This window comes from Lycorma delicatula, chromosome 7 (genome assembly GCF_047948215.1).
Source record: "Lycorma delicatula isolate Av1 chromosome 7, ASM4794821v1, whole genome shotgun sequence".
NCBI classification, from domain to species: domain Eukaryota; kingdom Metazoa; phylum Arthropoda; class Insecta; order Hemiptera; family Fulgoridae; genus Lycorma; species Lycorma delicatula.
Genome location: NC_134461.1, coordinates 135,766,249 through 135,792,326, shown reverse-complemented (window position 1 = coordinate 135,792,326; position 26,078 = coordinate 135,766,249). Strand labels below are relative to the sequence as shown.

The 26,078-nt window shown below is 28.7% G+C and overlaps 2 protein-coding genes across 6 annotated transcripts in view; one reads left to right on the top strand and one right to left on the bottom strand.

Moving 5' to 3' along the window:
* Positions 1-862: 862 nt before the first annotated feature.
* LOC142328237 (uncharacterized) lies at positions 863-10,603 on the bottom strand. Of its 5 annotated transcripts, none has more exons than XM_075371862.1 (4): positions 10,016-10,603; positions 9,105-9,215; positions 3,799-3,895; positions 863-1,553 (listed from the first exon to the last, which is right to left on the bottom strand). In XM_075371862.1, the coding sequence occupies exons 2-4, from the start codon at positions 9,213-9,215 to the stop codon at positions 883-885; spliced, it is 879 nt and encodes a 292-aa protein (XP_075227977.1). In that variant the 5' UTR covers positions 10,016-10,603; the 3' UTR covers positions 863-882. The 5 variants fall into 5 exon arrangements, with proteins under 5 accessions (XP_075227977.1, XP_075227978.1, XP_075227974.1 ...); XM_075371863.1 differs by having other exon boundaries at positions 10,307-10,603; XM_075371859.1 differs by having other exon boundaries at positions 10,068-10,602.
* A 6-nt stretch (positions 10,604-10,609) lies between these two features.
* Positions 10,610-26,078, top strand: part of LOC142328236 (PTS-dependent dihydroxyacetone kinase 1, dihydroxyacetone-binding subunit DhaK-like) — a 128,964-nt gene continuing 113,495 nt past the window's right edge. The window contains exons 1-2 of the mRNA XM_075371852.1: positions 10,610-10,762; positions 17,346-17,417. Of these exons, the coding sequence (XP_075227967.1) occupies positions 10,681-10,762; positions 17,346-17,417 (154 nt within the window). The 5' untranslated portion in view covers positions 10,610-10,680. The remainder of the gene's footprint in view (positions 10,763-17,345; positions 17,418-26,078) is intronic.

The window sequence follows — 26,078 nt, the reverse complement described above, 5'->3', positions numbered from 1 at the left end:
TCATCCTCATACTCTGCAAGTTGAATCTCTTCTTGTATTTATATATATATATATATATATATATTTCAAAAACGTCTAGATTCTTATTATCATTTTTTATAGCTCCTATTTTAATTTCTAATATTTCCAAATTAGTTTAAATATCAAAAATAGAATGTTTATTACTAAGGAGATGGTCAGCAACGTTAGAGAAACCCAACTCTTTATTTTTATAGTGTCAAATGCTCAAGCAATCTGGCTTTACAAGATCTATTAGTTTTACTAATCACAATCATTAGTTTTACTAATCATCTGTGATCACAATCATTACATTTTATTTTATAAAATTCACATAAATTGTATAAATTATATGAATCTGGGCGATTATTTTTTTAAATATTTTATTATACGGTTATTTGTTTTATATGCAGGTTCAAATTTATTATTATCATAAGCTTTAGTTATATTTTCAACGATGCTATCGGTATATGAATATTTTAAATACACATTATCAATTTCCCGGGTATTATTTATTGGTTGTTTTACTTTTTTAAGCCAAGTTTCTTGAGCATTTTAGACACATAAAAATAAAAAGTTTGGTTTCTTTAACATTACTGACCACTTCATTTTTTGATATTGAAACTAATTTGGAAATGTTAAAAATTAAAATTGGAGATGTCTAGATTTTTATTATTATTTTTTATATTTCCAATTTTAATATATATATATATATATATATATATATATATAAGTACTATTTTAGATATTATGAAAAAATAAGGTGAGAATGTCATTTTAGTTCAATTAATTCTGTACTTGGGTGGATCAAGTTTCAATTGTTTCATGTTTGGATAGTTTATTGTTAAATATATTTGGATAAAAATAAAAAATAAAATAAAATATTTATTGTAACACTTCTGTTTTTTCACATGAATTATCGTACTTATCCAACATTTTGGATAAAGAATCTTTAGTAATACGTTTTGGTAATTGATTACTATTAAATATTTTATTAAATTTAACTTCATCAACAAATGCTTCATAAAGTGTTGGATATTTCATACTTAAAACTTCCATTTTTAATTTGATCTTTCGTAACATTATCTTTTGATCTGTTTTTATTAAATCTTGATGTTTAGTTTGATTATCGACTCTTTGTAAAGACTTATTTTTTTGTTTATTTAATTTACTATCAGAATGTTTTAAAATTTCACTATATTCTTTGAAAAAATCACTTACTTCTATACTATTCTTCTGATTACTTCTTTCACATAGTCCTTTAAAAGCTTTATTTTCTATTTTATCTAATATACCTTCTATTTCTTGAATTTCTTCTTTACTGTATAATGAGATATCAAACAACCATTCATCAGATAAACCAATACCGCTATAATCTACCCTTTTGTCATAAATCATCTTTCTAGATACATCGTATGTATTATTTATGTTATCATTAATCTCTAGAAACTCATTCCACATTTCATTTAATTTTTTGCGCCATCGAAAATTTATTATTTTTGCTATCTTATTAGCAGTACTAAATGTTAAAGTTGGAAAATATGTCAGAAGTTCAACTGCAAAAAAAAGTAAGCCAAATAAATAAAAATAAATATAAAATCTTATCAGGTTTTGAACCTAGAACTTTTGAAACAATAATGCTTTTGCTCATAAAGGACACAATTCCATCTGTACTTCTTAACTTAAATGAAAAAATATAAAAATTATTATAAAGCATTTCTAACTCAATGGCAATTAGAGAGTACAAATTTTTCTCAATTAATGTTGTTTCTAAACAAGGTACATATGAACAAGCGGTAACGCATGTGATGAGGTTTGGACAATCAAATTTTCATTTTACTGGAATTCTGTATAGTACTTTTTATCATTATAATGACTACAGAGTGAATTTTATTTTCCACAAGCAATAGAATAATTTGCATGCAATTTTTAATATTTCAAAAGACAAAAGTGATGGTGGACTTTATATGAAACTCAAATGAGTATCATAACCTAATCTACGCAGTTTATAGTTTCCTCATAACTTTTTAAGCGTGAACATTTATAACGTTAAAATCTGAGCTGATGAAAGACAGTAACTTTTAATTTACTAAATTTTATAAAATATTAACGAGACAGAGTTTTTTTGAAATAGAAAAAACAATTGCTGTAGAAAGATTGTTTTGCAGTTATAAAAATAAGGTAGAAATACAGAAGAAAATTAAATTAAAAAAAATTATGTTCCTTTTTTATATCTTTTTCTGTTAGTCATGAAATGAATGTTTTGTTTTTGACTAAGATCAGAACATTTATTCAAGTATTTTTACATCTTTTTAAATGTTTATCATCAGCACTGTAAGAAACATACTATAAAATCCATATGTTTGTTGTCTCTTGATTTCAAAAATAATTACTGTTAATGCAAATAAGCAATTCAAACTCGGATCACCTACAGAGACAAATTTACTTACCTACAAATAAAAAAATTTATTTTTAGAATTTCCATGAAGTTAGTATAACTATCTGGGTTCTTTTTTGTTGCACGTAATAGTGATAATGATGAAGGATGTGTTTAACAGAGCACGTCTTAGCATTGCCAGCCTCCAAGCCAATTATTCATCTGTTAATTTTTTGTTTTCATTCCCTTCTACCTTAACATCAACAATTAGCTGAAACCACTTTTCTTCCTTTCCCTTCTTGTCATACCTACTACAACCTGCTCTATTAATATATGTTTTCTTCTTGTGTTCTACCCATTTTTTTTATTAGATTATTTTTCTCTGTTCTGGACCTTTATTTCTTACTTTATTCATTTTATCTTCTCATTCTTTTCTATATACTGATTTCTAGCGAAACTTTTTCTTTTTGCAGTTCATTTCTTTACATATACTGCTGTGATTCAGACAAAACATTTTGCCAACCTTTTCCTCAAATCTTCACACACACATCCCCTCATGGTAATCCTTATTCATATAAAAAATCAGTTTTGCCATTGCAATTGTTATAACAGTACACTTCTTTGCCCTAACTTACTGCTCCAATATTTTGAAATGACTTTGCAATTGCATTATTTAACAATTGCTGTCTGATTTATATTCTAATTTTTTTTTAATTTTTATTCTGATTCCATGTTTCTCACACTTGTTGAAATCCTCTTAACAATTTATTGACTTTTCCATTACCCTCTAACATCATGGTGAAACAAGACACATTCAATTTTTCTCAACCAACAGCTATTTATTTTCTTGTATTCAAACATTCACAGGCAGTTTTTTCCACATAGATACTGAATAGGGTAGGGGTAAAACATCCCTGTCATTTCCTCAACTCTATCCATACTGTTCGATCACCTCATTCTGATTGTAACATGTCACTTCATTCTGTCAAAGCTCTTTTCAAGTTATATTTATATAACTGTACTTCTAACACGCACCAAAAAAGAAGAAAAGTCTATTTACTTCAAAAAAGGCTACAGCAACCGGTTGTATGCATTCACTCATTTTGAACAATTCAAGCAACATGTTGAATCGAGATAAAACATACTGTTTTAAAATTAACATATATGTTTGCTGAGCCTGATGTTCAACACGATTTAAAAATTTTAGCTCTAGGCTTAAAAATACACTAAATGAGTGCTGTAGAAATATCACTAAATCTAACTATTAGATTGGTGTTGAGTTAAGTTGTTATACATGAACGTTAATGCTGTCTATAAGGAAGACTAATAATATTGGAATTAATTTTCATGTAACAAGGCAACAGATTCAGTTTTACTAATAAATAAATAATAATAGGAAAAAAATAGCAGATAAATCTCCAAACCTGGAAGTCCTATTTGTTTCAAATCAGATTCCTGTAATGGCTGTTCATATACATCTTTATTAATTGTTACACCATCTGATGGATAGACCTCATCACACTGCAGCAAAAGACCAAATATAAATTTATATATTTCTTTAAGTAACATAATATTATAATCAATCAGTCAATTTTTAGTGATATGAGCCATATTTCATTTTTTCTCTGTTACTTTAACAAATTTTTAATTTTTTACTGTATACATGTTAAGTATATGAAGAAACAATAACATAAATAAAAACTAGAAAAATCAATAGTTAAAAATCAAGTAAAATTAAATATAGATTTATAAATCTAAGCTCAAATAGAAACTCATAATTTATTAAATCTTTTCAACAGACCACAATTTGGTCCACCGATTATAAAACAAAGAATTTACATGAAATATAAGAGTTATTTTTTTTTCAAGGTCCGATCGGTCACAAAATTATAACCACAGTGAAAATAAAAAATTTTTTATTTGTAACATGTACTTACACAGTTACGCTATTTCTCTACATAGTCGCCACTCCGATTTAGACATTTGTCGTAGCCAAAATGTTGTCGTCCTAGCCAGCGTTTCATGTGAGCAAAGAGGTGAAAATCGGATGGAGCCAAGTCCGGGCTGTATGGTAGGTGATCAAACACTTCCCAACGAAAATGCTGCAGGAACTTCTTTGTTCCTCTCTGCTTATTCTGAGTTACCCTTTGTAGACGTTGAAGAGTCATGCAGTATGAGGCTGCAGTGATGGTCGTGCCACGTACTGTGAATTCCACCAAGAGAACTTCATTTCGGTCCCAGAACGCAGTAGCCATACGCTTTCTGTTGGAGAAGGTTCGCTTGAATTTCTTTTGTTTACTGGGAGAATGAGAATGCATCCGATGTTTGGATTGTTCTTTTGTTTCTTCAGTTTCAAAATGGACCCGTGTCTCGTCCCCTGTGACAATTTTGTTCAAAAAATCTTCTCCTACATTATGGTAGCGCTGGAGAAACGTTAGGGAGGCGTCCATTCTCATTGTTTTGTGATGGTTGACAGCATCTTGGGAACCCATCTCGCACGCAGTTTGCGGTACTGAAGTCTCTCACTCACAATGGTGTAGAGAGCTGACCTTAAAATTTTAGGAAACGAATCACTCAATACAGAAATTGTGAACGGACGATTTTTTTGAACTTCCTCACCCACTTGCTCAACGATATCATCAGCTGACACTCGCTTCCTTCCCTGACTGTCTGCATCATGAACATCTGTACGTCCTGCTTTAAAGTTCCTGCACCATTGTCGCACTTTGCTGTCACTCATTTAAGTTTCACCGTACACATTACTTATTCATCGATGAATTTCAGCCGCATTACACCCCTCAGCCTGAAGAAATCAAATTACTGCACGCACTTTACACTTGGCGGGAGATGCTATTGTTGTAGACATATTTACGTGTTCACAACTAAACGAAGTGACGAGGCGTGATTGAAGGCCATACTAGAGACGCTGCACAACACATATGTGCAAAAGTTCATCCGAATTTTGCGCGGGTTTTTATTTCGCGACCGATTGGACCTTGAAAAAAAAATAACCCTCGTACAAAGAAAGTACAAATTTAATGCAAATTAAATAAAAATTATGAAACTTGAATGAAAACTTTATGAATATCATGAGAAAAAACAAAATATGTAATGCTCTACTATCTAAAAACATTAGATAAACTAAATTCATTATTATTTTTTTGAAGAGGCACCACTACAGAGTTCCCAAAATGACTACAACTTCTGTTGTAAAATAAACAGCGCTCTAGGGTTAGTTTGCGCTGTATTAAATATTAACATCTGCCAGCCTCCGTGGCACGAGCAGTAGCGTCTTTGCCTTTTGTCCGGATGGAGATCCCAGGTTCGAATCCCGGTCAGGCATGGTATTTTCACACACGTGACAACTCATTCATCTCATCCTCTGAAACAATACCTAACAGTGGTCCTGGAGCTTAAACAAAAAAAGAACATTTTTGTGGCTGCAATACTAAACATACAACTTTACAGGGCTGATATCCACACCTTCAGGTTTGTTTTAAAACTAAAATTCAAACGTTACAATTAAAAAAAGATAAAAAAAATGCCATTTTTTCGCCATTATGTATGGCAACATCAATGTAGTATATATCATCGTATTACTTAAAATACAAATTTTAAAGGGTCAATATTAAGAGCTATGAGACGTATATGTCGAAATAAGTTTTAATTAATTTGATAAAAAAATTATTTTGATTTTAATTCATGGCTAAAAACATAAAAAATAAATTAAAACAATCTATGCTTAGAAATTAAATTAAATAATCCGTAGATTATGCTCTAGCAGAATCTAAAGCCACCGAATCTCTGCAATGGCATTCGATTACATATCAGACATTTATCAATAATTTCAACCAATCTTAAATTTCAATTATATGTGGCATGTTCAAGAAGAGTTGGTTCACCAAGAAATTTATCCATTCAAGCTGAGAATCGCCAGACAAACAACAAAGTTTACAAACTACCTAATTAACTAAGTGGGATAATATTTTTATTTTTTTTCTACTTTAATGATTTTACTATACTGTATTTTACTTTATTTTTATTGTTCACCAACATTATTCAGCATCCATGCGATGTTGGTAACATCTATATGTCAAAATAATTTTTAATTAATTTAATTAAATTCATGGCTAATGGACAGAATATGAATAAAAAAAATCTTACAGAAATTTTATTTTAAATTTTCCTTCAATATATAAATTAATTATTACTGCTTGGATTGGCGACGCCAGCCTAGTCTAATTTAACAATAAAAATATAACCCTTTTCCTCCTTGAAGGGCTAGCTATTAAGCCAGCTAGTGTATGTGTATATACATATATGTATATATATATATACATACATATAAAAAACTCAATATATATATATATATATATATACACATATACTAGTATAAAATATTGATTAAATATTCTATATTAAGCGGTTTATTTAATAATATAAATTTAAGAAGATTTAATTTCAGTAAGGTAATTAATATATATAATACAAATAGTAAAAGAAAACAAAACAATTTCTCTTTCATAAAATAAGAATTTAAAAGTAATTCACACCTAGATGTAACCATTTAGTCATCTATCAGTTTAACGCCTAGATACAAAAAAAAGAAAATATAAAATAATATCTGTCCCCATAATTTATTTTTAATTAAATTCCTCAATCAATAAACATCTGTATCTTATTGCTTCCATTAGTATAGTTTCATACTGTACATCAGAACTGCTGTACACTTCCTCATAAAGTGAATCATATATCCTTTTCCCAGTCATTACATTTAGAGCGGATACAAATGTTCCCATCCCTATGTGGTATAATTTACACCCCAAATAGAAACTCAACCTATACCATTTTTATAATTTATGCAACCATCGTACCTAAATCTATTAACACTTAACAGCACTATTCACCACCTCCTCATTTCGATCACTCTCCAAACCATTAAAATTTAATCAAAACTCTCTGCTAATTGTTCTGATGTTATACAATCCCTTTTACTTTGGTATTATTTTTTCAGCGTATCTTCAAGATTAATTTGGACATAAAAAAATTGTTGTTTCCAAATATAAGAAGCAATAAGGCGTATACCTAGGAAAATTAAACATTTTTTTCATAAATGAATTTCATTTGAAATTCTTTTAATTATTCTACCCTATACAAATGCCAAACTTCCACACAGAACAAACTGCTTTTACACACTTATTTTAACTGAGAATGTAATACCTGTCTTTCAACATCAGGGATTTTCAAACATTATTTAGAGCAATTGTACCTCCTCTTTTTCCTAAAAATGAGAAGTAATTGAATGAAGTGGGCTGAGGTTAACTTAAATTTGATATACTTGTTAACAACTTCAACAAAAATTAAAGTCATGACAAAAGTCTCAGTGAAGCTTTTCAATGCAAAAGTTCTGAAATCTACAAAAAATTCATAAAATATTTTTTCCACCTTTGAGGAACTGTACTCAATTAAGTAAATTTTAAATAGTATTAACGGCATAGTATCTTTATGGAACTCGTTTAGCTTGTTATACTTACTGACCCGATTTTTAAATATTTTAAGAAAAGACCTTTGATATTCTTTATAAAGATGTACTCCAGCAGTTTTCTATTTCATAATTATTTTTTTAAAGAATGAGGAATGCTTTCTGTATCATAGGCAGAATTAAAAATTTTTAATTAAACAATGAAATTCTTTTTTGTTGCATATATATATGTAGAATTTAAATAGAATTCTGTCATCTTTGGGGGTTTGTTACACTTTGTACTTTCCATGACAAATATTATTTTAAATACTATTACCTAAGTAACCTAAAAAAGCAGGTTTATTTATATTCTTTCAGTAATTCTCAAAACCTCTTTGAATCCTTAATGTTATAAAACAACTATCTGATTATAATCACTATACCATGTTTTTGTTTACAAACTTGTAGTTTATTTACGGTAATACAATCATACTTAACGGTAAATATGAGTAGTAACACCTACTAATTTTACTAATACTATTTTTTCTACTAATTTTATTTCACTAACAATAAAATGAACGTGGAGAAAATATTTTAAATATAAAATTTCTTCAAGTAAATAGTTCTTAATAACACTTTAAAAAAGCCTTAACGTAAAACAAAAGATGGTACTTACGTATTAATGCCACCGCAGCTACAGCTTTATTTAAAAACAAAGTAGTCAATAGGATTTCGGTGGAAAATGGGCCGATGTAGAGTTTAACATAGGTTCAAAACAGGAGTGTTTTGATTATTTAAATAATAAATGAATTTATTAAATAAATACTCAAACAATTACGGTGTTAATTAGTCAAGGTTAGCGAGCGTAGGTTAAGTTTGGTTAAATTATATTTATAAAATAAATAACCATTTATTAAAATTAATAAAGAGACTGTTCATTTTCCACCAAAATCCGATTGACTACTTTGTTTTTAAATAAAGCTGTAGCTGCGGTGGCGTTAATACGTAAGTACCCAAAAGATATATACTATAATTAATTTAGAATCTCTTATATATTTTTTAATCATTTGTCAAGGATACTAAAATTCAAACTTTTTAATCCTTTTTTTTATGGAGTATATGTAGCCACCTTAACAACTGTTCCATATTTTTAAAAGACAAGAACCAAAATTACAACAGTACCTGACTAAAAATAAAAATCAAAGTTCTATTAAATAAATAAGTTTGTTTTATATATATTAACTTACAGTAATCGAACATAAAACTTACTTCATTACATATATAGATGGCCTGGTGGAAATTTATAAAATACAATTTCATCTTGTTACATTTCCCAATAGTTGAACAATATCTACAAGGTCGAAATTCTGGTAAATCCATCTGAAAAAATAAAATAAATTCATGTAATAATAAAATGAAACAATAGAAGTGTAAAAATATGAATATTAATAAAAATTGTTTTAGCAGAACATGATGAAGACAAATGAAAGACATTTACTAGTTCATTTACATCTTCAGTAATAATTTTGTTACAAAGAAAAAACAACATTAATAGACAAAGAATATATTAGATAAGGTTGGAAGTGACGGAAATTTATAACCTTTTTCTTTTGTGTAATCAAAGCTCTAGGAAATTAAATATAATGGGTGTGCGTTACTATATTTTATGTTACACACTAATTTTACAAAGATGAGGCAGACAAAATGGTACATGAAAATGACAAATCCTGACTAGGGATTAAATCTAAGATTATCTTATCAAAAATCTGCATTTATTTCATCTTTTCTTGCCCTTGATGAAAGATCTTAAAATGTAAAAATTATAAGAAAATCAGAAATATATACATACAAATTTAGAATATTAAATTCAGTATATAATGTAAAGTAAGTACCTGGCAATGATAAAAAACGTGCATTAACGAAGTGCATAATTAAGTAAGTACAAAATGTGTACTTACAAAACAGTTATTACATATAAAAGGAGACGCATGTGCTACTTTTTTTTAAAGTATATACGATTTAACTACCAGCAACTTAATAGAGTGAAGCATTTACTACGTATGAACTTGATTATTTCTTAACCAAATAAAAAAGGAAGCAGCGAACAAGAAAAATTGATAGTAAACTTATAATCAACTTAATCAACTTAAATTAGGTTAGGCAAAAATTAAAAAACTAACTGTGAAAAATGAAGGTTTTTTTGTAATACATGGTTCGCACTCCACAACTTACCGTATTCAAATGTTATAAAGAGAATATAATAAACTGACAAAAATTAGCGACTTCCACTATTTCAAGTAAACAAAACAATTTTAGTATGGTATCGTGCTGTTGGGAACAGTACCCTACAAAAGTTAAAATTTCACAAAAACAATCTTATTGCGAAATAATACTCACAGAAGAAAGGTTAACTATTTTTTTGATTAATTAATGAAAAATATAAACGATACGTGCTACACTGAGGTTCTTACGGGGAAAGATGTGATAAAATCTTATTACAAAGTGCAGAGTAAAACTTCAATTTCAGTCTGATAATTAACATTTTTCCAAGGGAAATTTAACACAATTTCCTTTCATCATAATCCTGAATTACTATTACAATAATTTCATCAATTGCCGTAGTAAATTTCATAATTACTATTTCAAGTCTACCAAATTAAGGGAATAACAAAGTTAAAGGATTACGATTGTTCTAATCGACAATACTATCAATAGACAACTGCAAACATTTAGTTGGTTTTTTATCTCGTTGTTATGTATGTTACAACTTCTATGTGACGTTTAGTGATGGTGGTCGTGAGGAAAAGAGAGGCATTAAGTAATAATGCGTTACTAGTTGGTGAACATGTTCAAACCTGTCTTTGTTATTGAAAATGTTTTGGTTGTGTTGTACAATTGTGTAACAACTCAGTCTATGATTATGGCAGGTAAAGATTAGAATTTTTATTCGTTATCATATAATATTTATTTATAATGATATATTGTTATTGTTTCATCAGTTATTTGGTAATTAACTTTGATAACGCAATTTGATATATTTTCTGACTAAATTTGTTTGAATTTATTGTCTTGAAAGTCATTAAAATTGAAACTACATTATTTACTGAATCTTGTATGTTGTGCAACGGATAAAATTGTTACTTAAAAGAAATATATTAACAGATTGTTGTAGTTAAGTAATGTATGAGGTTAGTTTTGATAGTGAATTTGAGATTAATTTTTTCGGTTGTAGATGAAGAATCTAATGTGTTAAAGTATTATTTTGTTTTTAATGTTTGTTTCTTGTAAATTTAATAAACTTTTATGGAACCTTTTTAATTTAAATGTCGTACATTAATTCATTAAGTGAAATACATTACAGAAGATATATTGGAAAATGTTTAGATTTATCAAGTAATACAATATATAAATTATTCTTTATATAATTAGTTAATTTAGAAGCAGTAATTTCTAAGTTTCATAGCCGTAAATTAAAAAAAAAAGATGTATTATCCTTAATTTTGAGTTATTATATCAATTTGGCCAGTTTTTTTTAATAAATATTGGATTGTCCATGTCAATTAGCACTGGTAAATTAGAATTATACATTTTTTTCATAGGATGTTGTTTAAGAATGATATGTTTAATTGTTTATAATTCTGTTTTTGTTTAATACTGAGGTTAATTTATTGAATTAATTTACTTATGTTTATATGTGTATTTATTCAGTTATATAATAGCAACTTCAATTATGATAAAACTGAGCAATTAATTACTTGATCGATGTCAATATTTTATACTTATATACCATGGTAGACTTGCTTAGGATCACGAAAACACTAAATCTAGAATCAGAAAGCAGATTTGGACAGCAGTGACCAATGCAAGGTCCCTAATCGGTTAGTTTTATTTGTTGTGGTAACTTGTTCAGTTACAAGTTTATAATTTATTTTACATTTCTGACACTTGATAAATGTTGATCTTGATCAAGTAATTTCTCAGTATTACCTCAATTACTTATAATTTCCTTATAACTTTCAATTGTTTCACAATTATTACTTTTTATTTCTTCATACTGCTTGTATTTACTGACTTGTAATATGTTACTAATTATACTTTAAATAAAAAAATTAATAGATTAATAGTTGTAATAGCTATTTCATGATTGTACTTGTTAATGATATACTGTTCAATTTCTCATTTAAAATTCACAGATTTTGGTGATTTTATACAATTATGAACTCAGCTCTGATTTTGATGTAATTTGGAATATACCTTATTTAGCGCTAAGTTTTTTGTTATAATTGAAATTTTCTTCAGAAATCCCTTTCACTTAAGTTGTGTTTCTCATAAGTTACACAGTACTCTCACCAAGAATTTCACAATTCAGCATTGAACAAGTGTAATATATGTTATCTTCAGAGTTATTGAATACAATTATGTACTCAGTCTAACAATTGGCCATGGCTCGGTGTTTCATCTAGAGGTCCTGGGTTTGAATTTCGATCAGGCATGGCATTTTTCATATGCTACAGATTTCCGTTGCACATTACAACGTACAAGCTTCTTTTGTAAGCTTCTGTGGATTCATCAGTCAATAAATAAGATAAAAATAAAATTACCTTGACCTAAACCTTACTTAATTCAATTAAATTTCAGTTAAACAAAGTTATTTACTCGGTAAGTAACCGAGCAATACAAAGGTAAGTAATGTATATTGCTCATTTACCGAAACCCACACCTTAAACTTAACCTTAAATTGAATTTAGTCTAAAGTGAATATAATCTCATTTTTAACTTAATTTCACTAAACCAAAGTATTATTTAGTCGTAAATAAGGTATATTCCTAATTTCATAAAAATCATAGGTTAGTGTAACGTATTTACAGTTACCCAATCTCTAAAAAAACTTATTTAACATTTTTTTTTTTTTATTGATAACATAAATTATTTTTGTATTTAGCTTCATAATTATGAATGACTACATTAGATTTGAAGTTTTCAGCTATTTGGCTGAGAAGGATATTTATTTTGGATTTGCAATTGTTGATTCCTATTAACAACAGAAACTACCCATAACATACCAAATTAACAACATCCTCCTCTTTATTGATTACATAAATTATATTAACTTAATAAATTATTACTATATTAATAAACACATTATATAAATAATGTAAATTTATATTAAAATAAAAATTTAATTATAAATAAGTAATTAATTAATGTTTTATATTAATAATGTATTAATTATATAAATTTTATTAATTTACATATAAAGTACCTTTTATGTACATAAAAGTACTAATAAAAGGATTCACTAACAGCATTAAAAATACTATCTTGGAGAATGCATACCTTTGTCATGCATTAATTTAAAACTTTTATATAGTTAAAACTGTGGGATTTAACATACGATGAAGATAATGCATTTACTGAGATAGCTCCTTTTATGTAAATTGGTATGTTTATGGTTGGTAAGTTTTCTTTATTTTTATCAAGTCATGTTATTTTAAACAAAAGTTTTATTTCTTAAATCATATTTGTAAATGTAAATAATAAAGGACCCAAAATACTATTAACTTGCTGGACTCAAAGCTTAATACTGTTAATTTTATTTGAAATTATTTAAGTTATGATACTAATTTGGAAAAATCAGTACTATCCTTAAAATAATTTTTAAACCAGCTTAATACCAATTGATAATGGGTTTGTAGTAGTAAATCACAGTTTACAGTTTCAAATACTGTAGTCAAATCTATAAACGCAGCCACAATAAGTTCACCTGTCGCTATTTAATTACAACCTATTTAAAGCACTTAGTAATATCTTTTCACTGTGGGTTTCCCTGAACTCTGACTGATAACTTGCCGATTGTTACATGATTTCATGATGCCTTGACAAACCAAATTTCAAGTTAATTTTGTACTTATTCTTACATTTGTAAAATGTCTCATTTGTGATAATTCAACAGATCTTTCATCAGAATTGTAGTAGATCCTGCAATCTCATATTGCTAATTGTATAATAAAAAGTTGTGTAAAGATCAATCCAATTTGAAGTGACCCCAAAAAACATAAGTTGGTGGTCGCTTGGCAAATTAAAATAAGATTGAAACCTACCCACTCTTTTCCTACATGTTTCAGGATCTTAAAACTTTTTTTTAAATTTTTTATTTAAGCAGTTTAGTTGTGGTGGCCATTTTTGTTACATATGCACATCTATTTTTTGTGATTGTTAAGGGTTTACAGAAAAAATCATAACTAAAAAAAATATTGGTCCGGAAGGATGAAACAAAATTCAGTTTAATCATATGTTCTCAAGGTAAAAGATTGGTTCAATGGCTTATTTACCTATCTCTCTTTCTATGAGAAAATTGCCAATAAAATTGAACATGAAAAACGATGAAATTTCACTTTTGATAATTTTTTTCAAGAGGCAGGGATAGCATATACACAGTTTGATTTTTTTTTTTATATGTAGGTATATGTTAATAGTTTTACCGTAAATAATATTAATGGTGATATATTACCCGTAAATTTTAATGAATTTTTGAAAACTAATTTTTTTTTAAATTTTAAATTTTGGCTTCAAATAACTCTGATGGGGCTGGTGATAAAAATCTTAAATTTTTGCAACTTGCAGTGTTTTTGTAGTTGTTTATGGCAAATAAAAAAAATTGTGTATTGCACTAATAAAAAAATTACAACCTCTCAAAAATCATGAAAAACCTGTTAAAAGCAATACCATTTTGACTCGATAAATAAGTGCTGCAAGGGGTTAGTGCTATACACAAATTTTTTTATTATTATTATTAATATTATATACGGTAAAACTACTAACATATACCTACATATAAAAAAAAATTCAATCTGTGTATGCTATCCTTGCCTCTTGAAAAGTTACCAAAATTGAAATTTCACTGTTTTTCATATCGTGACACCAGTTTGTCCTCTAAAAGCATTACCAAAGTACCCAAACACTTTTTGACCTCATCCTTCAGCCAGTTCTTCAATTCTGTCTTTATCAACCGATAAAGATCAGACAGTGCCAAATCAGGGCTGTGCCAAAGGGGATGGTAAAAAATCTGTCACTTGTTTAGTTCACTTTTGATGTTAGCGACGAAAAACAGTCTCCCTTTCTTAGCATTCCTTGTAAGCTATTTATTCTGCATTCCTCTTCTAAGCCTTTGTCAATGTTTCACAGTAAATATCTGTAGTTATTGCTGTACCTGGCTTCATTAATTTCACCAATAAAATTTTTTTATGCTCAACACGGTAGCCATCATTTTTGTTCAGATTGATGTGTTTGAATTTTTTGGCAAGTGCATGTTGGTGTTTGCACATCCACTATCCTGGACTATTCTTTTATTTCATTATAGATAAATCGAATCCCTTTCTTGTCTACAGTAACAGTATTGTCAAGAAATTCTCTTCCTTTATTCTGGTATTGCTGAAGAAAAGTCAGTGCTTACCCTTTCATGAGTATTTGTAAGTTGTTTCATGCCTAGTATTTAAAAAAAGGCAATTGTAAGAATTCTGTGATGAGTGGACTTTGAAATGTGAGAAAATTTTCACACAAAAGTTCAAATTGTGAAGCACAATTTATCATGAACAGAATGTTCAGTTTTTCAAGATCATCACTTACAATGGAATGTCGCCCTTTTACTTCCTTGTTGACATTAGTTTGCTCTTCCTTGAACCATTACTCATTACTACCGTAAATTATTTTCAGCCAACTGTGAATCTTGGCTGCAGATGTTTCTTCTGCTTGAATAAAATGAATTACGCTATATACCTTCTAGTTGGCAGGAGTCGCAACAATCATCTCTATATTTCACCATGTACTCTACTGAACAAAGTGGTGACTGCCTATGTTGAAATTTAAGCTTAGCCGAAGTTTGCTGCTTAAGCACAATGTTGTTGTAAAAAACAGTTTGGTTTATGACAGCCGACTGGAGGTTAACTTATAAACAGCTTACGTATTATGACTTTCTTACCTGTTACACAGAAGTGAATTGAAATTAAATTAAACAGGTTTGTTCATTGGGTAATGGGAGGGTAGTCCAGATAACCGGCAAGTACTATTTTATTTGGAAGCACACCTTTTACAGGCCTTATTTTGTTTTTTTGCTTCTTTGTCCAACCTTACAATGTTAGTAAGCTCAATTTTTTTGAACTTTTCATCTGCTTTACTTTTGTCATGATGTTTATTATTTCTAAATAGAGATAATAATGCATACTTCTATCTTATTCTCTGAAGGGGATTTTTCCCCTTCATTTTTCTTACGTGTAGTTCAGTACATATTTGCTCATTGAATGATTCTTTATGAATGTCTTAAGCTTACCACAAACCTTTTCTTTTAAGTTATCAATTTCTTGTCCTAATCTACATCAATAGATTGGACTAAATGGGTTTTTTTCTAATATTTGACTTAGACTCAGAAAAGTAATCTGATAACATTCTGGATTTCGAGTTATTGTTTTAATCTTTGTTGGTGACAATCCAGTACATATGTTTGTTTCATTACATACATTAGAAAAAACAAATCGTTGATTAGAGTCATTTTTTTTTTAAGTTAAAAATTTATTATTTTGTAAATTATATTTAGTATTTATAAAAACTCTACATCGGCATTTGCGGTAGAGCGATAGTGTCTCTGCCTTTCATCCAAACAGTTTCAGGTCAAACCCTATTTGGGCTTGAAATTTATTCCTCCACAATAGCGTACTTGTAAGTATTGTATTTTACATATATTACATTAAATACCAATAATGAAGTTGCTGGCTGGCTCTCCTGGTTAATGGATAGTACCAAACTAAAATATGGGTTGAATTGAAAACCTCCTGTTCAAAATAATGAGTTTTAAAGTAAACAGGTTAACAGAGAAAGGTTGCATTATTAAAATGTGTAAATGGGTTATGCTGTGAATAAAAGTATAAAATGGTATGTGTAGAAACAGTGTTAATTTTTTTGTTGAAAATAAGTAAATAATTTCCAAAATGAATTTTCATCAAAATTATTACATAGTAATGGAATAAACATTAACACCTTAATTTATGTAAGCACAGGTTTTGCCCATTCTTGGGGAATAACATAAGCGATATAATGTAGACGAATGATTACTCAAGTAATACTAGTGTAAAACAAAGTTATTTTAACCTTAATTGTATTGTAGCGTTGCCATCTGTACTGTAGACTTTATCTTAAACAACCTTATTTTAAAAGTAGTGTTTTTTGAAACGCATTTTGTTTTTCAAACATTTAAAAGTTAATATTTCAAATTGTATAGAAGGAATTGGTCTGTATGACAAATAGATTAAAATATCTTGATAATCCAAAATGAAAAAAAGGAACAAAAATGTAGTTTAAAGTACAGTAAAATAAACATACAGATACAGAGAGAAGTAACATATGTGTTAAAGGAGATGATCCAATGATTTATGGTTTTAACATCTGTGATTTTTTTTAATGAATATTTATTTAGTGTATATTTTGATTTTTTTTAATAAGTTTTGTTGGTGTTACTAGCATCGACATCATATTCATCTACAAACACATCAATATTCAGGAAAAGAAGCAACCCTCCTGGTAGTGATGACGGTATGTATTCTTTTAAATTAATATTATGTTGTTCTGTTTTAAAATAATGACTGTGTGTTTTAATGTGAATGATAGGTTTTCAGCTTGCAGTACATCATATCGTGTTGTAGTAGGATGTTTGCATATACAGTAAAACCTTCCCAAAACAGAATCTGACGGGACCAAGTAAGAATTCCGGTTTGAAGAGGTTTCCGTCTTGCAGAGTTTTTAAAAATCGGGTTAATTTATTGTGAGGTCCTGTGCGAATTATACAAATGTAAAATGAAGTTAGACGTGATAAACATTTGGAATAATATGGAAATTAAACTACATATAGAGAACATTAACCACTAATTTTCAAAATTGTTCAGTTACACTAAAAGGAGGGTGTTTTATGTTTTTACAAGTTAGTAATCTTTTACTTAAGTTACTTTTAATTAGAAGACATATAATTAGTCCAAAAATAAAATAAAATAATTTTCTGAAATAATCAAGTACAGTTTTGTGTCAATAACTTACCCTTGGAACCTTCATTTTCAATAATTCATACACTTCACTTCAAGTTTACACTTCAGTAATACAAGTAAATAGAAAAAATTCATTTAGCCTAAAACACAAGGTCTGACACTAATTCTAAAATAAAATCAATTTCTAAAAGAGTCAAGTAGAGTTTTCTATTTCAATAATTTACTCTTGGAACTTTAGTTTTTAATAATGTATTCTAGCGGTTAACATATTCTGTCGTAAATCATCGCTGTTTATACGAATCGCGAATATATAGCTGTCCACCATATTAAATGCTTCTCCTAAACTATTAATTTTGTTTTCTGTGTCTTCTCCGTGTCCTTCTTCTTCTGAACTTTTGTTAATGACTAGTTTCAGACAAAAAATTTCATCTACAGTCTGAATTCTTCTTCAGTTACCAAATCACTATCAACACCCGTGTATTTTTCAGCATGAATCAATGTAATGTTTGACCGCTTTCTATGCAAAAGAAATTCAACTACGCACAGTATTGTACTGTGTAAAATACATGCATCAGGAACATAATCATTATTGGTTTCCGTGCAGAAACCAGCTTTAAATGCATTTTTAATACAGTTATTTGTAATTTGTTTGTATGATGAAGAGTCACCTTAGTGCATCCAGAACAGTAATTTTATGTGTCAGTTCTTGAGCAGATGAACATGAATCCATATTGACAACTAGCAACTTCAGAATATGTTTCTGATAATTAATTTTTATGATTTAATAACCCCCTAATCCATCGGTTGAGTTACACTAGTTGTGTTTGGAGGAAAGAACACAAGTTTTGTGTTAGAATAATTTCCATGAAGGTGACACGACAAATTTTCTAATAACACTCGAATATTTTTATTTTCACCAACCATTTTTTCATTTAAATTATATAGCCATTTTCCGTTATAATCATCTTAGACTTTTTATTTGCGTACCATTCCAGTAGTAACTGAACAACATTTTTGAAGGCTTCCAAGATTTACCTATTTGCCAACGGTTTAAGCAATGTGCCATCTGAAAAATTGCACACCAGAAAACAGCCTTGCTTTGGATTGTTTGCCTCTAATATACTTTTGATTTTTGAAACACAGTGATCTGTTCGGTAAAGCTTGAAAAAATAAACCGGTTTCATCATAATTTTTGATATTTTTTGGTTCATAACCTGCGGTTATTTCTTTAATTTTATTTTTCCGGTCTATAACTATTTCTTGTGTTTACATCTGTATCCTCACCTGAAAGTTGATTGTTAGATAAACAACAGTTACAGTACTGTACAATAATAATAATCTCTACTGGATTTATAATTCATGAATTGTGTTGATGTACAATCTTTTTTTTAATTTCCTTTCTGTCTTATGGGACAAGATTAATACGTAAAATTAAAAGTAAAATATAAGTTCCTTTCCATTTCCATATTGCGAGTTTTCTGTCTTGAAGAGATTAATATCTGCAAAAATATATCGGGATTTGGGAAATCATACATTTTGAGGAGGTTCCATTTTATAGAGGTCTCACTGTTTACTGTTTTTAAACCCCCTCTCAACTGTTTTATATTACAGTATTTCGGATTCATATGAGAGTGCGCATTTGTGTATGTGGTTGAAGAATGTTAAAAAATTGTTCAGTCTGGGTTTTTTAAAAGCGATTAAACGTTCTTTCTCTTCATGTAAGTTGGAGGATTACTGCAGTATTTACTGTGTTTTTTTCTTTAACATATTATTAAAGAAATTCTTGTTTTTCCATTAAAATATATTTTTCAATGTTGACTTTTTTTTCATTATGTTCTTAATTAGTTTTATTGCATGTGCATTTAAAAATAATTATATACTGTAAAACCTAAGAATGAAATTTCAATGAATTAAAAAATTAATGAAAATGAATAATCATTTAGAAATGAAGGAATGGTTGTTTAACAAGATTTTTGTTTAACAAATATCCAAATAAAAGAATTTTTTAATTATGAGAGTTTGAAAGATATATTTTGTTAAAACATTACTACATTAAAGTGATACTCAGCCTCTCTTCTGATGTAAAGGTGTTTTTGATTTTGCATCTTGCCATTGTAAATACGAGGCCGGCTGATGAGATCACATATCAGTATTATAAATGCTCATCTAGATTACATTAAAAACTAGTTAGAATAATTTTTAATTCAGGATGAAGTGTTTGAAATGTACCTTTTGATAATCATTCACGGGATATTGTAAGGAATGTTTCTACCAGCGTAGAAACATGGCTGAAAACATAGGCGGCTCTGTTCTATGACGAGGGTATTGGAAAGTTGGTACCACGCTACGACAAATGTCTAAATCAGAGTGGCAACTATGTAGAGAAATAGTGTAACTATGTAAGTACTTGTTACAAATAAAAAATATTTTATTTTCACTGTGGTTTTAATGTCGTGACCAATCGGACCTTGAAAAAAAATAACCCTCGTATTTGCTGTGACTGCCGACTAACTGTACACCATATTCTTGTGGATTGTGTCTGTAATATGGCAACGCATCTGAAGTTTAAACTAGTGGTAAACTTCTGAAATATCTGAGGAAACAATGAGACAATGTTATCAAATGTTTTACAATTTCTTAGGACTGACTGTTTATATTCAAATATTTAAGTTTTCTGTTGTATGTTTCATATGTATCATATGATGACTATTTAATATCAAAAATGTAATCATTGAACACAGATTAATTAAAAGATTTGATATTTATATACATTTTGATTAAAAACAACAGTAATAAAATAATCTGTGTATTAATCACACTAAATTTTTTTTAATAAACCACAGAAATATATTTACATAGATTTATTATTTCATATGTACTTTATATATTATTTACAGTCTGTCTTAATAGATAATTTACATTTTCTTCATGAAATTTTAAGGCAAGATTGTTTTTCAATACACTGTGTTAGTCCATAAAACTGCCACAACTGCAGGTATTATTTTAACAATTAAAAACTATTCTGTCTTAATTTCCCATATCTTTTTATAATAATAGTTTAAAAAAAACTATTTTAAATTAACACAAAACACCTACACATAATGTTTAATAAATACAGACAAGTAATAAATTAAATAATATGTATCTATGCATAACAACAATAGTAATGATAATAATAATAATAATAATGACGACATGACATTATTGAGGGCGACAATGACGACAATAAAAAGAATAATAATCCAAGACAACAAATATAATTTTTTTTGTATTATTATACGATACAAAAAAATTAATCTTAACAAGGTATTCAACAATTTCTGTTTCTGAAAGAAAACAAATGCAACCATAATTAAACACATTTCACCAGAAAAAGCAGAGTACAAACAATATTGTTAAAAAACTGTTATTTTGTTATACCAAATGATGGACTATTTATCATAAAAAATGTCATTAACACACTCAAATTAAGCAAAGAATTTAATATTTTTGATATTTTATATATATATATATATATATATATATATTTCTAAAAATCGCTGCTTTCAAAAATCATATTCCTCTGCACTAAACAAATTATATTTATCCAATCTACCGAAGTACAAAATAATAAAATAGGATGACACCTACCTTATTCCATAATTCAAGCAAGAGCGCTTTGTGAGTCCTCGCATCATCAGTTGCTTTATATAATTTTTCAAATCATTCATACTAAATTACACATTAAAATTGAAATTAAAAATCCTATACTATATATAAGATTTAAAATTTTACATAGTTAAAATATCCTTTACCAAATTAAAATCAAAACAGAAATAAAACTAACAATTTTTAAATTAAATTTTAAATCAAAATTAAAATCAATAATAAAACCAAAATTGAAATCCCTGTGAACTAGCTGGCCAAAGTTATGTGACTACATAATATATATATATATATATATAATTTTTTTTTTTTTAAATTGCTAAATTCTCGTAATAAACAACAAAATATATATTTACATAAATGTACTATTTCACTACTTATACAGCATTACAAAAATATAAAAATATGGTAATATTAACACTACTGTGGCTCGTAACTAGTTTTGACAGTTCCAGCTGCATCCCAACCATAACGAACCTCTCCTTTTATTTTTTTGGGCACTGTTTGAGACTTTATCCCAATCGGTTATAATTTTTAGGTATTGATTTCTTAATTTTGCGTGTATTAACTGATTTAAGCAAAAATTTTAAATGAGTAAATTTTTTCTTTTCATATTCTTAGTGTTTTATATGAGGGCCAAAAAGTAATGAAACAGATTTTCAAAGAGAAGTTTAAAGTTCACAAAGTGGTAGTCCTGCATGCTTACGAGTTTCCAGATGTGTTTTCTATGTCCTGTGTCAATTTAAAATCGATTGTTATAATCATTGAGTGTCAAATATGATATGTGTAAAGTGTGTTTACACTTTACACAAATTATCATTTACACGATTCAGTTTTGTGTCTGTTTAAAAAATCAGGTTCTGGAACTTTGAAATCAGAAGCATTCATTGAAGAGTGTAACAAAAACATGCAACATGTTGTTGTTGCACGTGTCAGTGTTACTGTCAACACTGTGGCAGTAATATTCCAATATTTTGTCAAAATAGAATTGTTCATAACGCACTTTATTTAAAATATATATTTGGCCATTGTTTCTATATCTATGAATTTTACAAATAATTTATACCTTTTGAACGAATGTCATGTTTTTCCACTAACAACTTTCTGTTAACAGCAGTCTTTTTCCACCGAAAATTCATATTCTGTCAAATTTTTCTTAACGTTTCACACATAAATTTGAAATCCAAATCTTTATGTTCTGTTTTCAAAATCGCTAACAAGTTATTTAACGTTGGTAATTTTTTATGGCGTATATGAAAATTATACACAATGTTCCTTAATGTATATCTTTGAAAATCATCGATACTAACTTTTACTTTATTCTTTTTCAAGATTTTCCTGGTGTAGTGAAATTTTCATTTGCACATAGTTTATGTTTTTCAGTTACAATTTTTCATACCGTTTGAACTGATATGCCACATAAATCAGCAACATGAACTTGTGTTTTTGAACAGAACGTATAGGGATTTTTTTGTGAAATTTTTTTGTTGACGTTAATTTAATACATTTAGTTTGGCTTTTTATAGCCACTCCCTGTCCCAATCAACAATTAGATTTGGTCGAGGCATTACACACTATTTCTGTACACTATAATTCTAACTGAAAATATACCAGCTGTGGAAGTAGTAATGAAAATACTATATTTTACACTGTGAAAGGAGTATTGATAAATACTGTTTTAACAAAAGGCAATACTATTTTATTTCAACCAAGCGAAGCACTAGACAGGAATGCTACTGACGGTTGCCTTCCTCCTCCACAAACACACAAGTTATTCTATTGCACATTGTGTTTAGGCTAAGGTAACTTTGACACCCTGTACGTATCTATGTTTTTTTCCACCGTAACAGCTCAATAGCTGAACCAATTTAGATGTATGACTTTGCGTTGGAATCTTTAATGTTACTAGGAGTGTCATAGGTTAAATATTAAATGTAAAAATTTAAACAAAAAAAAATAACACTATAAACAAAATTGTCACCCATATGCTCTTTAATTATCATCCTACATAATAATTATCCTGTGTTAAAGACCAATCCTTGTCAGTCGTGTTTTTTAATTTTTAATATTTGTCTCTTGTAATCTGAATATAACATTCTTTATTTAAAACCATCCAGATTTCATTGTAAGAAAGGAAATTTAAAGTTTGTATTGATCAGAATAATAAATTAAATTATATTTTAAAGTACAACAGATCTCTTTTAGATTTGTTAAACATATTTTCTTTTTGATAAACAAAAATATATATTACAGTTATCTAATAAGCGGTCAAGGAGGTGAGAATACAGAAACCCACTAATTACTTTCAAATAGATTTTAGTTGTGTTTTTGATTGATGCTATAACCCTTGAAGATCAGACTTTTTCATTCTCACTTTTTTTATGTTATCTCCCAAGATATATTTTTATTCGCTTCTATAATTTACTGTTGGGTTTGGCAAATAATTTTTCTTTTGAATTTTGTTCTGTGTAATTACAAAATAAATTGCTGAGAGATTCTCTCTTTTATTTTCTAAGAAGGAAATTTTTTGATAATTTTTGTGGTAATTTAGGTCTTTGGAAAACGTAAATGAAGACCAATCGAATCGGATATTCTTTGTATTCTTCAAACTATATTTGTATTGACTCAATTAAACATACGTTGAGATCATAAGAAATAACTAATTCTATAGAGTGAGCCAGAAGATATGCAATCCAATAATATTAATATTCTTAAAAATCTTATTAACATAATATACTCTACTATATTTTGAAGGTGAACAAAAAGTATTTATATTTATTTATTCTCACAATAGATGCTACTAACGTCCTCATCTGCTGCTACACATGCCTCAACATGTCTCTTCATTTTAGTTGCTACTTTTCGGATGGTCACTGCACTTATGCGGGATATTTCGTCTTTGATATTGTACTTGAGTCGGTAGAATGGATGAGGGTGGTTCTTATAGACATTATCCTTCAGATGTCCCCGAAGAAAAAAGTAAGGGGGGAGTTAAATCAGACGATCTAGGTAGCCACAATCCTTGAGAAATGATGTGTTCCCCAAAGAACTAATGCACATTAATATTTTGTCATGCACTGTGTGCTGTTGCACTGTCTTGCTGCAGCCAGCAGTCATGTTCATCAGCCATTAACAGTGCCACAAATTGGATGATGATGTCCTGGTAATGTTCAGCTGTTACACAAGCCTGCAGTGGTTGGGTTTTTTAATTTTTGATAATTAATTCTTATGTATTTTTTAGCACCGAATCCGAAAATAACCCCATCATGTCAAGAGATTTTGCAAATTGCAAATTTCAAAATTTGTGAAAAATTGTGAAATTGTGGTACAATATAATATATAAAAGGTTTTTTTTTTATAATAAATTAATATAATATATTCACTTTTTGGGCACTTTTTTAAGCATTCTTATTACCAAACAGTTGAATGGTCTGAAGAGGAGGGCGACGTAGGCATTGACCCCTTAATTTCTAATGAAAATTGCCACAAAATAAGATGATTTCTGTCATAGTGCATTTTTAAATTTATTTAGTTTTATTTATTTAATTAATTTTTATGAAGTATGTCGTGCCTTTGGAAACCACTCCCCCCCCCTTCTTCACCCACCCTTAATGATGATGTGTATAAAATACTTACAATTCCATTCCACATGTCGAAGTTTCTTTGGATGGCCTATACTCTGCTTCATGCTTTTTCTTCTAGATTATCTATAGGGGTTCATCTCAGTGTAACATCCAGCAACAACAGTCTGCCGTAATTATTGTAGTCTATTTTCCTTGATGTCTCCTTTCCATTTCTTTCATGCCCTGATGAAATCTTTCACCCATCTCTGCTAATGACATCTAGATTTTCAGGAAAATAGTCCACATGAGAATTTAGGAAGTGAACCTTCAAGCCTGTGGAACAGTCTAAATTTTTGTACTTCTGTAGTATGTTCTCAATGACTGATTTGAAGTTCAGATCCTTCTTATTGCCTAGAAACTTGGTTAATATGTCTTAAAAGGTTCCCAGGTTTCTTTTTCTGTAACTTCCATTTCCATGGAAATTTGTCACAGATTTATTTAAAACATTTACCTTCTTTTGATAAGGCTTTAACAAATTGCCATGGAAATTTGTCACAGATTTATTTAAAACATTTACCTTCTTTTGGTAAGGCTTTAACAAATTGCTTCAACAAGTCTAACTTTATATGCATAGGTGGAAGGAGAACTTTATTTGGATCTATGGGAGGTTTTTGGAGCCCATTTTTTGTTTCAGATTGTAATGAAAACTTTTTTCCAATCTTTCCTTACCCAGTTATTTTCTCATCTCTGCTATCCCATTCACACAAAAAAAGGAAACTTTGTGTATCCCCTTTGCTGTACTAGGAGCATTGATATTATTTTGAGATCACCACACATCTTCATATGATTGTCATATCTAATTTTACTGAAATTAAATTCCCAAATTATCATAACCCTCTTTTAAATGGACAGAGTGTCCTATGGATATTGACAGATACATATTCCCATTGTGAAGAAGGACAACTTTGGGCTTTTTTTTGGACGAATCTGTAAACAGTCTCCAGTTG